The following is a 14092-nucleotide window of genomic DNA, read 5'->3' as shown; positions in this document are numbered from 1 at the left end:
GCGAAGAATGCCGTGGGCACATGCGCACTGAGGATTGTCAGCTGAGCGCCGTTTACCACTTCCTGGGGTGAAAGGTGAGTGACGTGGCGACGGAGTGAGATGTTGGAAAGTTGCAGGTGAGAGGGGCGCTCGCGGGCGGCTGTCACTGCCCAGCTGGGCTGCTTCTCTGAGGCACTGGCTGGCGGAGCGGGGAACTGCTGAAACTGCGGTAAAAGCCCGTCTGCCTCCAGCCCACTATTGACTCTCAGAGGGACAGGGTGTAAACTCGTGTCTGTGGATGTATTATGACCGTGTACATCCCGTTATCGGGCCAATGCCACATTTAAATCCGCAACCTATCTTGGTTGCTGGTTTAGTTAAATTTATTTTGGTCACATGCTCTGGACAGTAAAATTATTTCAATAAGTTGGGCGACATGGTTATGAGCGTTATTGCAGCTTTCTGAACGTGTGGACTTTGCTTGATGAATGCAATGTGACACACCTACTCTCTTCTACAATTATCCAGTTCCATCCAGCTGCAGGAATTTAATATTGGTGTTATTGGGATTCGGGGTGAAGTCTTGAGAATGGGTAACAAATTCTCAAAGTAAATGAGGATTGGTGGAAATAAACTTCAAATGCTTAACCTATTCAACCATGCAGCCAGCAATTGACAAATGCTAATAGAATGTTGAATGACCTAAGCTTATCACCATTGAATTTTTTCATGTGTAAAATTGACAAGATTATCCGACAGACAGAATTAAAATGTTTTTTGAAAGTCCTTGAATGTGTTGTCACCTCCCAAATCCATTCCCAGAATTCAATGTTTGAATCTCTCCCATCAGGTTTCTGCTCTTGCCACAATGCTGAAGTGGCTCTTACCAGATTCATAAATTACATCCGATATGACGCTGAGAAGGGTAAACTTTCTCTCCTCGTCCATCTTGACCTGTCCGCAGCCTTTGACACTTGACTGCACTATCCTTCTCCAACGTGGGGCAGCACGGTAGCATTGTGGATAGCACAATTGCTTCACAGCTCCAGGGTCCCAGGTTCGATTCCGGCTTGGGTCACTGTCTGTGCGGAGTCTGCACATCCTCCCCGTGTGTGCGTGGGTTTCCTCTCTCAGTCCAAAGATGTGCAGGTTAGGTTAATCGGCCATGATAAATTGCCCTTAGTGTCCAAAATTGCCCTTGGTGTTGGGTGGGGTTACTGGTTTATGGGGATGGGGTGGAGGTGTTGACTTGGGTAGGGTGCTCTTTCCAAGAGCCGGTGCAGACTCGATGGGCTGACTGGCCTCCTCCTGCACTGTAAATTCTATGATAATCTACGAAACTCCTGGTTATTGTTGACCAAAACCATTATTTTCAGTGCCCACTGTAAGACCTGATGTGGAGATGCCGGCGTTGGACTGGGGTGAGCACAGTAAGAAGTCTTGTAACACTAGGTTAAAGTCCAACAGGTTTGTTTCAAACACTAGCTTTCGGAGCACTGCTCCTTCACCTGAGGAAGGAGCAGTGCTCTGAAAGCTAGTATTTGAAACAAACCTGTTGGACTTTAACCTGGTGTTGTAAGTTTTTCTGTATTGTAAGACCATAAGACATAGAAGCAGAGTTAGGCCATGGCCCATAGAATTTGCTCAGCCATTCAATCATGGCTGATATTTTTCTCATCCCCATTCTCCTGCCTTCTCCCCATAACCCCTGATCCCTTTATTAATCAAGAAACTATCTATCTCTGTCTTAAAGACATTCAGTGATTTGGCCTCCCCAGCCTTCTGCGGCAAAGAGTTCCACAGATTCACCACCCTCTGGCTGAAGAAATTCCTCCCCATCTCTGTTTTAAAGGATATTCCCTTTAGTCTGAGATTGTGTCCTCTGCTTCTAGTTTTTCCTACAAGTGGCAACATCCTCTCCACATCCACTCTATCCAAGCCACGCAGTATCCTGTAAGTTTCAATAAGATCCCCCCTCATCCTTCTAAACTCCAATGAGTACAGATCCAGAGCCCACAACCATTCCTCAAACGACAAGCTCTTCATTCTAGGGATCATTCTTGTGAACCTCCTCTGGACCCTTTCCAAGGCCAGCACATCCTTCCTTAGATACGGGCCCAAAACTGCTCACAATACTCCAAATAGGGTCTGACCAGAGCCTTGTATAGCCTCAGCAGTACATCCCTGGTCTTGTATTCTAGCCATCTTGACATGAATGCTAACATTGCATTTGCCTTCCTAAATGCTGACTGAACCTGCACGTTAACCTTAGGAGAATCGTGAACAAGGACTCCCAAGTCCATTTGCGCTTCTGATTTCCTAAGCATTTCTCCATTTAGAAAATAGTCTATTCCTAAATTCCTCCTGCCAAAGTGCATAATCTCACACTTTTCCGCATTGTATTTCATCTGGCACTTCATTGCCCACTTTCCTAGCCTGTCCAAATCCTTCTGCAGCCCCCTTTCTTCCTCAATGCTACCTGTCCCTTGACAGATCTTTGTATCATCTGCAAACATAGCAACAGTGTCTTCAGTTCCTTCTTCCAGATCATTAATGTATATTGTGAAAAGTTGTGATCCCAGCACAGACCCCTGAGGCACACCACTGGTCACCGGCTGCCATTCTGAAAAAGATCCCTTTGTCCCCATTCTGCATTCTGCGAGTCAGCCAATCCTCTATCAATGCCAAGATGTTACCCTTAACACCATGGGCTCATAACTTATTTAACAATCTCCTATGCGGCATTTTGTCAAAGGCCTTCTGGAAATCTAAATAAATCACGTTCACTGGTTCTCCTTTGTCTAACTTCCTTGTTACCTCCTCAAGGAATTCTAACAGATTTATCAGACATGACCTCCCTTTGATATAGCCATGCTGACTCAGTCCTATTTTATCATGCACTTCCAAGTACTCCGCGATCTCATCTTTAATAACGGACTCTAAAATCTTACCAATGACCGAAGTCAGGCTAACCGGCCTATAATTTCCTGTGTTCTACCTCCCTCCCTTCTTAAACCGTGGTGTTATATTAGCCACTTTCTAGTCCTCTGGGTCCCTTCCTGTCTCCAGTGATTCCTGAAAGATCACCATCAATGCCTCCACAATCTCCTCAGCTACGTCTTTTGCAACCTGAGATGGAGTCCTACTACAAGCTTATTTCTCCAGCTACTGACTCCATCCCTCTCCCTGGCAACAGTTTGAGAATAAGTCAGTGTGTTCGTAATTTTGGTGTCACATTTGATCCCAAAATTAACATCCGAGCTCATAGTCGTGCAATCGCTAAGTGTCTGTTTCCACCTCTGTAACGTTGCCCAACTTTCCCATCTGTCTCAGCTCATCTGATGCTGAAACCCTCATTCATGCCATTGTTGCCTCCAGATTCAACTGTCCCAATATATTCCTAGCTGGTCTCCCGCATTCTATCCTGTGTAAATTTGGGGCCATCCAAAAATTAACCTCTGGAATTTTCTCCCTACACCTCTGTGCCTCTCTACCTCACTTTCCCTTTTTAAGACACGTCTTAAAACCTACCTCTTTGACCAAGCTTTTGAGCATCTGATCCAATAGCTCCCTCTGTGTCTTATGTCATACTTTATTTTATAATGGTTCTGTGAAGAAACCTTAGAATGTTTGATTATGTTAAGTGCACCATGTCAGTATAAATTGTTGAACTTCATGAGAATTTTTCAAGTAGAAATGTAATCTCGCCCTTCAGTCACTATCAAAATAATAAGCAAAAGACAGAGGGAAAATGTCTAAAACATTTTCCTGTGGTTTTGTAGCTCCTGCCTCATTTTTAGTTCGATGTTTTTGATGGTAAGTTATTCCCTTTTTCATAAGGATTCAATTACAAAAATATTCTATCAAGTAAAATGAAACAAATTGACGAACTCTACCTATTGTAAATGAAATGTAGTTTTAAAATATGCAAGAAACTTTCTTATTATGCCTGGTACACAAAGATCTGCCCTGATTATTTTGTAAGGAGTAAAAACTACTTCAAGTAATATACTCCTTTATCACCTCCGTGATTTAAATACTACTATGTTTTAGATTTATTAACACCAACTGGTTGGAATAAAGATTCAACAATTTTCCAGCACCTGATGGCCTACATTTTAGGAATTTAAAACAACCGGTTGCAGAAATAGTAATACATTGGTTTGATGTTCCAAAATTCCTTGCATTCCAGAATGATCCCCATGAAAATAAAAAGTGTAATCTCACTGTTCAAGAAAGGAGGGAGAGTTAACCTGACCTCATCGGTAGGGAAAATGCTAGAATCTGTTATTAGGAACTTGGTGACAGAGTACAGGGTAAATCATAATATTATTAGGCAAAGTCAATGTGGTTTTATGGAAGGAAAATCATATTTGACAAATCTACCTGAGGCAAGATCTATGCGCCTTAGAGGGGGTGCAATAAAGGTTCACTGGATTGCTTCCTGGGCTATAAGAAGGGTGAGTAGAATGGGCCTATCATTTCTGGAGTCTAGAAGAAAGAGAGGTGATCTCATTAAAATATGATAAATTCTGAGAGAGCTTGATGGGGTAGATGCTGAGTAGCTGTTTCCTCTGGCTGTCGAGTCTAACTCTCGAACTAGAGGCCATTATATCAGGACAAGGCCAGGCTAGTTGTTTAGGAATCCGATGAGGAGAAATCTTTTATCTCTAGATAATCTTTTGTATTTTTTATATCAGGGGTTGTGGCTGCTCAGTCGCTGGATATTTCAGAATTGAGAGTGATAGATTTTTAGACACTAATGGAATCTAGGAATATCTGGTGGGGACAGATAGAAGTTCAGCCATTATGCTGTTTAATAGTGGAGCTGGCTTGCTGGGCCAAATAAACTATTTCTTATGCTCTTATGAAGTGATTTATTCATTTATTTACAGGTATGTCAGAAGTGACGGATACAGGAATGACTGAGGTGAATGAACAGCCTGTGGCTCCAGAAGGAAGTTCCGTTAACGTTACAGCAGTTAGAGAAAAAGAGTGCAAACAAGATGTTGAATTAGAGCAGCAATCTGAGACTGAAATGAGCAAGTACACTACAGACAATGCCCAAAATGAGGGCTGTGGGTCTGCTGATAGCATTCATGAAAGCAGTACAAGTCAAGGAAAGGAGTCGGTCAATATGACGAGAAAGAGACCAGAATCAAAGGGATCCAGCCAACCTGAGTTGACTGAACAACAACCCTCGGCAGTTCCTGACAAGGTAAGCAATGTTAGAGGTTGAATATTTGTGATAATTTTCAGGAAATATTAATTTACCCTACAAATATTGACTTGTCTTTGTTTGACAGTGCTTCAGTGTTGCTCTACTTGAATGCCAGAACTTAGCTGTATACATTAGTGACATAAAATTTAAAAATATAGTTTATTGTCTAATCCCCGCGTCCCTCGTTCATTTCTTTTGCAGGCGCAAGAGCTCTCTAGTCAAGAGGCAGCAAGTTGGGGCTACTGGGGCAATTGGGGAAAGTCACTGCTTACTACAGCAACAGCCACAGTGGCATCTGTTGGTGAGTTCACTGCTGCTCTTAAACATATTGCTGAACAGTTTATCCCACAAAGCTAGTTTACTGCTTCAGTTGATAAATGAAATGAAGTAGTTGCATCAAGGATACTGAGTATAAAATGTCAACCTGGTAAGAGATTATTGTAAATTTTCACTACCACAGAAAGAAGTTGAGGCCAAAATGTGTAATTTCAAGCAGGAATTAGATATAGTTCTTGGGACTAAACGGATCAAGGGATATGGAGGGAAGGCGGGATCTGGGTATTGAACTTGATGATCAGCCATAAATTTTTTATATCAGGGGATGTGGATGCTCAGTCGCTGGATATTTCAGAATTGAGAGTGATAGATGAATGACAGAGCAGGCTCGAAGGGCTGAATGGCCTCCTATTTTCTATGTATGTTTCCATGCATGTATGTAAATTTGTTGTTCTTGGGTAAGCTTATGCAATGCAGAGCTAAGGCATCTAAAATGAGAACAACTAGATAAATGTTTCTTTCCTGCTAGTTTGCATTTTCTCTGTCTTAATTTTGGAATTTTTGCATCAGGATTTTAAGTCCGCAGAGTATGTGGTAGCTAGTTTTCATCACTATGGCCTATCATGGACAGTTGACAATTTTAGGCATTTAGTGACAGTAGACATATATAGTGTAAGGGTCCTTCCTATTGATTCTCTTATTTCCTTTTTCTTTTATTATTACCATTACATTTTTGGTCCATGGATGATTAATGGACATGTGTCTTTAAGGCAGCCTGTATCTTTGATTCAAACAGGAAAATTCAGCCGCAGGAGAGATCACTGTGCTAGGCTGTGCTGGATTAAACTAGAGTTGTAGACTGACCGGCACCAATGATGGAGATTGGCTGGGACTCAGTTTGATTGATTTGGTTGGTGGTCAATTAATTGGCCAAAGGCCAAAGACTTTGGGTATTTTTATCAACGTTATTGGTTAATTCACTTGTGTTGTGACTGGGATGTGTGGGGCTGGAATTGACCAGCACTTGCCCAGGGTGTCGTAACATAATTTGGGTGCTCGGGTCCGAGATCCATGGAATGGCAGACAGTGAAGTTTGGGCTACAGTATAAATTAAAAAAGACACCAGGTTTGTAGTGATATAACAGGATGGCTCTGGAAGCTGCTAACAGATTTCTGCAGGTGAAAGACTTATCTTTGGTTTATTTAAAAGAGCTCCAAAAAGACAGGCTAGTCGGAGACAGGTGAATTAGAAATAACAATACCAGCTAGAGCAAGAAAGGTGGAGATAATTGTTGTGATTGTTCAGCATTTAAATTTGAAAGAAATACCAGAAACACAGCCTGGGTCAGGGCAGCAATCAGTACAATTCGCTAAAATCCAGATACAAATGGGAATGGAGCTGAGGTCGATGAAAAAGAAATGGAGATGGAAATGAGGAAGTTGCAATTATTTCATAGAATTTACAATGCAGAAGGAGGCCATTCGGCCCATCGAGTCTGCACCGGCTCTTGGAAAGAGCACCCTACCCAAGGTCAACACCTCACCCTATCCCCATAACCCAGTAACCCCACCCAACACTAAGGGCAATTTTGGGCACTAAGGACAATTTATCATGGCCAATCCACCTAACCTGCACATCTTTGGACTGTGGGAGGAAACCGGAGCACCCGGAGGAAACCCACGCACACACTGGGAGGATGTGCAGACTCCGCACAGACAGTGACCCAAGCCGGAATCGAACCTGGGACCCTGGAGCTGTGAAGCAGTTGTGCTATCCACAATGCAACCGTGCATTGTGCAAAGACCTCCAACTTAAGGCACTAGAAATTAGTGGGAAGCTGCCAGCAAACAGAGGGGTGCTTTCGTAGAATGGAACCCCGTGGCGATATGTTTAAATTTATACAGGCCTTCTCAAACTTTGATGACAAGGAGATAGAAACATTTCTTTTAGCGCTATTGAGAAAATAGTAACCCAAAGGAGTGGCCAAGAGAAAAGTGGACATTAACCATGCAGAGTAAATTGACAGGGTGGGCACAGGATGTTTATGCTTCACTGTCAGATCGGGTGTGTAAGAATTATGATGAGGTAAAACAGGCTATTCTGGATGCATATGAATTGGTTCCCGAGGCATATAGGCAAAAGTTTTGGAATTTAAGGAGACAGCCGGGACAGACCTATGGAAGGGTTAAGCAGAACAATTTTGATGGGTGGGTATGAGCATTGGGAATCGAAATTACCTATGACGCTCTGAGACCTCATTCTCTTAGGGAAATTTAAGAATTCCCTACCTCCTACAGTATACGGTAAGCGCACATGTTGAAGACCAGAGGGCAGGCAGCAATTATGGTTGATGATTATGAGCTCATCCATAACCTTTGTTCCATCACCCCCAAACTTTTAAAAAGGATAGGAAATGAGAGAGTGAAAGGAAGGCAGGTGGCCAAGGTAAAGAATGGATAGTTGGAAAGCTCGGAGATCTCCTCCTCAGACCAGGAAGGAAGGTACTGAGATTGGCGGTGAGACTTGGCAAACTGTAACAAGGAGGGACAGGTTCATTCAGCATGTTGGAAGTTGCAAGGGAAGCCTGTTGGATTTATGGGAGTTCATAAGGTGGATTCCGAAAAGGGAACAAAAGTGGAGAACTATAGGGCAGACTGTAGCTTTAACTGGACCTAGGAGACCTGAGATAAACACTGCTGTGGGAGCAGTTGTGAGGAATGAGGTAGATGAGAGATACACCTTGTTTCTGTCTAAGGGGAAGATGACCCCATTTTCCTCAACTGAAGTAGCCAAACCCATAACTATCTTAAGGGACACAGGTGCTACTCAAAGAGTGAAGATTATAGCTTCACCTATAATTGCAGAGAGCCTGAGGAACCTACTGCAGATAGCACATGAGATACCAATGTGCAAATTAGGAAAACGTATTGGGCAGTAAGTGACTCAAAGAAAGAAATGTTGAAAGACATTGATCACATATCAAATGACAATGGTAATGAATCTATTTTGGCTGATACTGATGAATGTTTCTCTACAGGAATGATTCCTTAAGTCTTGTCAAAGGTAAAATTCAGTGGAGAATTAGATTCTGAGAACTCTAAAACCGAAGGTGACCATAAGAAAGAGGAGCCTGAATTAATAGTAATTACAGTCTTGAAGAGTCAGCCGTGACCTCTGAATCCGATTTTGTTTCTGATTATGAAGTAATAATAACAGCTGTTACCGAATAGATCTGTCACTATCTAATCTTGAACAAATAGCAAATAATTCTTCCAAAGCTAGGAATGAAGACCGTAAATTGGAAGAAGAAAGTGAATTGGACTTTTCCTTTTTTAAAAAAAAAAATGTTTATTCAAGGTTTTCAATAATTTTTTACAAAACACTCCAAAAAGGAAAGAAAATATACATAAGTAAAATAAAAAGTGGGGGCCTTACGCCATCCCCTCCAACAACTTAAACCACTAAACATTAAACTATCTAACAAACTAAGAACAAAAATGGGGCAAACGCCCCTTACAATAATAAAAAAAAGCCAAAAAACCCTCCCCCTTCTCCCCCCTGGGTTGCTGCTGCTCTTGACCTCCACCTAACGTTCAGTGTGAAAGTCTAGGCATGGTTGCCACTGCCTGGAGAACCCCTGCACAGACCCTCGCAAGGCAAACTATCCTCTCCAACTTGATGAACCCTGCCATGTCATTAATCCAAGCTTCCACGCTTGGGGGTTTCGCATCCCTCCAAATTAGTAGGATCCTCCTCCGGGCTACCAAGGACGCAAAGGCCAGAACTCCGGCCTCTTTCGGCTCCTGAACTTCCGGCTCATCTGATACCCCGAATATTGCTATCCCCAGCTCGGTTTTACCCGAGTATCCAAGACTTTGGACATAGCCTTTGCGAAGCACCTCCAGAACCCCTCTAGCGCTGGGCATGCCCAGAACATATGGGTGTGATTTGCTGGGCTCCCCGAGCACCTCACGCATTTGTTCTTCATCCCAAAAAACGTGCACATCCTCTCCTCTGTCATATGTGCCTTTGAACCACTTTGAACTGGATCAGACGAAGTCTGGCGCAAGACGAGGAGGAGTTAACCTTGCCCAAGGCCTCCGCCCACAAGCCCTCATCCAGTTCCTCGCCCAGCTCCTCCTCCCACTTGCCCTTCAGCTCCTCCACCGAGGCTTACTCCGCCTCCTGCAGCTCCTGATAGATCGCCGAGACCTTGCCCTCTCCCACCCATACACCCGAGGTCACCCTGTCCTGAATCCTCCGTGCGGGAAGCAACGGAAATTCCCTTACCTGCCTTCTCACAAACTCACAAACAAAATTCCCTCACCTGCATGTACCTAAAAGCGTTTCCGGGGGGGTAAGCCAAATTTCTCCTCCAACACCCCCAGGTTAGCAAAAGCCCTGTCGATAAATAGGTCCCCCATCCTTTTAATTCCCGCCCGATGCCAGCTCAGGAATCCGCCATCTATCCTGCCCATGGGCAAACCTATGATTATTCCATATTGGGGACTAAATTGAGGCCCCCAACTCGTCCATGTGCTGTCTCCACTGCCCCCAGATCCTCAGTGTCGCCGCCACCACTGGGCTCGTCGTGTACCGCGTCGATGGTAGCGGCAAAGGTGCCATCACCAGCGCTCCAAAGCTAGTGCCCACGCATGACGCCGCCTCTAATCTTTTCCACGCCGCCCCCTCTCCCTCCATTACCCATTTCTGAATCATTGCCACATTGGCTGCCCTGTAATAACTACACAGGTTCGGTAGTGCCAGCCCATCCCTGTCCCAACTACGCTCCAGAAACAGCCTCTTGACCCTTGGGGTCTTACTTGCCCATACAAACCCCATAATGCTCCTGCTTACTCGCTTAAAAAAGGCCTTGGGGATGAGGATGGGCAGGCACTGGAACACAAACAGGAACCGAGGGAGGACTGTCATCTTAACGGACTGCACCCTGCCCGCCAGGGAGAGTGGCAACACGTCCCATCTCCTAAAGTCATCCTCCATCTGGTCTACCAACCGCGCCAAATTAAGCTTATACAGGGCCCCCCAACTCCTGGCCACCTGGATACCCAAATATCGGAAACTCCTCTCCGCCCTCTTAAGCGGCAGCTCCTCCAGCCCCCTTTCCTGGCCCCTCGCATGCACCACAAAGAGCTCACTCTTCCCCACATTAAGTTTAGCCTGAGAAGTCCCCAAACTCCCTAAGGATCCGCATGACCTCCACCATCCCCTCCACTGGATCTGCGATGTACAAAAGCAGGTCATCAGCATACAACAAGACCCGATGTTCCTCCCTTCCCCGGACCAACCCCCTCCAGTTTCTAGATTCCTTCAACGCCATGGCCAGCGGCTCAATTGCCAAAGCAAATAACAGAGGGGACAGGGGGCACCCCTGTCTCGTCCCACGGCGCAACCTAAAATATTCTGATCTCCGCCAGTTCGTAGATACGCTCGCCACCGGGGCCTGGTATAACAATTTGACCCACCCTATGAACCCCTCCCCGAACCCAAACCTGCCAAGCACTTCCCATGGGTACTCCCACTCCACCCGATCAAAGGCCTTCTCCGCGTCCATTGCCGCCACCACGTCTGCCTCCCCACCCTCCGAGGGCATCATAATCACATTCAGGAGCCTCCGCACAGTTGCATTTAACTGCCTGCCCTTCACGAACCCCGTCTGGTCCTCATGTATCACTCCCGGGACACAATCCTCAATCCTTGTGGCTAGGACCTTTGCCAGCAACTTGGCATCTACATTAAGGAGCGAGATCGGCCTATACGAGCCACACTGCAGCGGGTCCTTGTCCCGCTTAAGGATCAGCAAGATCAGCGCCCGAAACATTGTCGGGGGGAGAATCCCTACCTCCCTCGCCTCATTGAAGATTCTCACCAGCAGCGGATCCAGCAGATCCACAAACTTCCTGTAAAATTCGATCGGGATCCCATCAGGCCCCGGGCCCGTGCCTGGCTGCATGCTCCCCAACCCCGTAACCAGCTCCTCTATCCCAATCGGGGCCCCCAGGCCTTCCATTTGCCTCTCCTCCTCCACTCTCAGGAACCTCAGTTGGTCCAGGAACCGCTGCATTCCCCCCCCCCCCCCTCTGGGGCATCTGACTTATACAGGTTCCCATAGAAATCCCTGAATACCTCGTTTATTTTAACCGAACTCCGCACCGTGTTCCCCCCTCTGTCCCTGATTCCTCCAATTTCCCTCGCCGCCTCCCTCTTGCGTAGCTGGTGCGCCAGCATCCGGCTCGCCTTCTCCCAACAGTCGTATACTACCCCCTGCACCTTTCTCCACAGGGTCTCAGCTTTCCCCGTGGTCAACAAATCAAATTCCGTTTGGAGGCTCCGTCGCTCCTTCAGCAGCCCCTCTTCAGGGGAATCCGAATACCTCCTATCCACCCTTAATATCTCCCCCACCAACCTCTCCCTCTCCGTCCTCTCCCTCTTCTCCCTGTGAGCCCTAATTGAGATTAACTCTTCCCTAACCACCGCTTTCAGAGCCTCCCAAACCACACCAACCGGTACTTCCCCATTATCATTGGCCTCTATGTATCTCTGAATGCACCCCCGGACACGCCCACAAACCTCTTCATCTGCCAACAGTCCCACGTCCAAGCGCCACAGCGGGCGCTGGTCCCTTTCCTCCTCCAACTCCACCCAGTGCGGGGCGTGGTCCGAAATCAGGATGGCTGAATATTCCATTCCCTCCACTCCTGGAATCAGTGCTCTGCTCACCACAAAGAAGTCTATCCGTGAATAGGCCTTATGCACGTGGGAGAAAAAAGAGAACTCTCTGGCCGCTGGCCTAGCAAACCTCCACGGATCCACTCCCCCCCCCCCATCTGATCCATAAACCCGCTGAGAGCCTTGGCCGCAGCTGGCCTCTTGCCCAACCTCGACCTGGATCGGTCCAGTGCCGGGTCCAGTACCGTGTTGAAGTTTCCCCCCTGAACCAGTAAAGCCACATCTTTCTCGATTTAAAACTGTGGAGACTGGTTCAGTTGGAGACTGAAATTGCAACATTGGGCATGACTTGGGAGAAAATTGTTGCCGAGGTTTATGTTTGCGGAAGGCTCTTTTGGTGAAAAAGATTTTAAACATTTTTAATGTAAGGCCTAGAAAAAATACATTATCCAAAATTATGGAAATGGTGAATGAAACTCCTATATATTCACTTTGCAAATGTGAGAGAGAACAGTGGCTTGAAGCTGGAAAGTAGGCTGAAGTGATACACACTGTTCGCACATACTGATGCAGAAATTATGGATGGTGTAGTGGTCCTCAAAAGCCAAAGGAGACAGAAAAAGACTCTGAAGAAGATTTCAGTGGAGAGGAGAAAATAGCTTAAGCTAATGCTGCTTAGCTTTTCATACATTGATTACATTTGTATTCCAATAAAAAGTAAATGGAAGAGGTGAATCATTGCAGAAGGAAAATACGTTGTTGATGACTATGTAGCCACCTGGGTTGGCCACTTCCCGACTTAAAATGGAGGTCCGCAAAGGCTGCAGGGAAATTCAGCCAACACAGGCAAAAACTAGCAAGTGCAAAAATCCAGTGTATTAGAACTTGCAAAAGCCCAGACAGCACTGAAACTCTCAGCCAACTGCATACTAATGAGCGATCCCCGGGAACAATCAAAACATTTGAGGTGAATAAGGCCAAGCCAGACTCCTCGGCACCAGCAGGAGCCAAGACAAAGGAAGGCCAACGGACACCTAGGGACTGCCCAGCGATCAGGGAGTGACTCCAGTATTGGAGAAATCGGTCCAAGTGATCGGAACGCAGTCCAATCACTTGGAACCAGGTACGGGGTCTGCCCCGAACGGCGGGAAGCCCCTGGGGACTATAAAGTAGAGTCCCCAAGTTCAAATCGTCCTTCTTGGCAGGGTCACTCAGCAACTCGAATCAACCCTTGAGAGTGAACTGTCTAAGCTGCCGCATCAACCAAGTAAGTCCCCAGTCAACGCGCGCTACGGGATAGGCGCTCCTAGCTACCAGTCCATGCCAGCTTTTGAATCCTGCAGACTCAGATCGAATGAAAGGCCATTTGTTCCCCTGACCTGGTGGGCCAATTCCGAAGCTAAGTATAGGCCTTTTAGTGATAGAGAATAGTCTAGAGAGTAGAGTTTATGCATGAGTAGTGATTTACTGTGTACAATAAATGTGTTTTGATTTGAATCTTACTAATTGGTGTGTTGAGTTATTGATCAGTGCTTGAACTTGAACCTCGTGGCAGTATCATAAAGATACCTGGCGACTCTAGAGCAAAGGTTATAGAAACAGAGCAAATTAAGTAAAGATACAACGGGCAACATTTAAGAGCCAACCAAAAGTTGGCAACAACTAAGTCCCTGATAATTTGGCTTCCACCATTGGTTATTAATGTGATTCTTACCTCATAATTTGGCGACACTGAATGGCTTGCTTTGTTAACTTATTTATCTCTTGGCTTCCTGTCTTTTGTTTTTATTACTACAGGTCATGGGATTTCCCAAGTGATTGAAAAAGCTGAGTCTTCTCTTGGGATTCCCAGTCCCACAGACGTTTCAGCAGAAGTGAAAGTGTCTGATGGAGACAAAGGTGATGACAGCAGAACTATCTCTGAATTC

At 45.7% G+C, this 14092-nt stretch overlaps 1 protein-coding gene across 1 annotated transcript in view; it reads left to right on the top strand.

Moving 5' to 3' along the window:
- The first annotated feature begins 68 nt into the window (after positions 1–68).
- Positions 69–14092, top strand: part of fam114a2 (family with sequence similarity 114 member A2) — a 51176-nt gene continuing 37152 nt past the window's right edge. Inside the window, exons 1-4 of the mRNA XM_072512344.1 lie at positions 69–116; positions 4875–5197; positions 5402–5501; positions 13962–14063. Coding sequence (XP_072368445.1) covers positions 4877–5197; positions 5402–5501; positions 13962–14063 — 523 coding nt within the window. The 5' untranslated portion in view covers positions 69–116; positions 4875–4876. The remainder of the gene's footprint in view (positions 117–4874; positions 5198–5401; positions 5502–13961; positions 14064–14092) is intronic.

Source organism: Scyliorhinus torazame, chromosome 7, assembly GCF_047496885.1.
Source record: "Scyliorhinus torazame isolate Kashiwa2021f chromosome 7, sScyTor2.1, whole genome shotgun sequence".
Classification (NCBI taxonomy): domain Eukaryota; kingdom Metazoa; phylum Chordata; class Chondrichthyes; order Carcharhiniformes; family Scyliorhinidae; genus Scyliorhinus; species Scyliorhinus torazame.
Note: the sequence above shows the minus strand (reverse complement) of the source record. Positions and strands in the feature narration are given on the sequence as shown.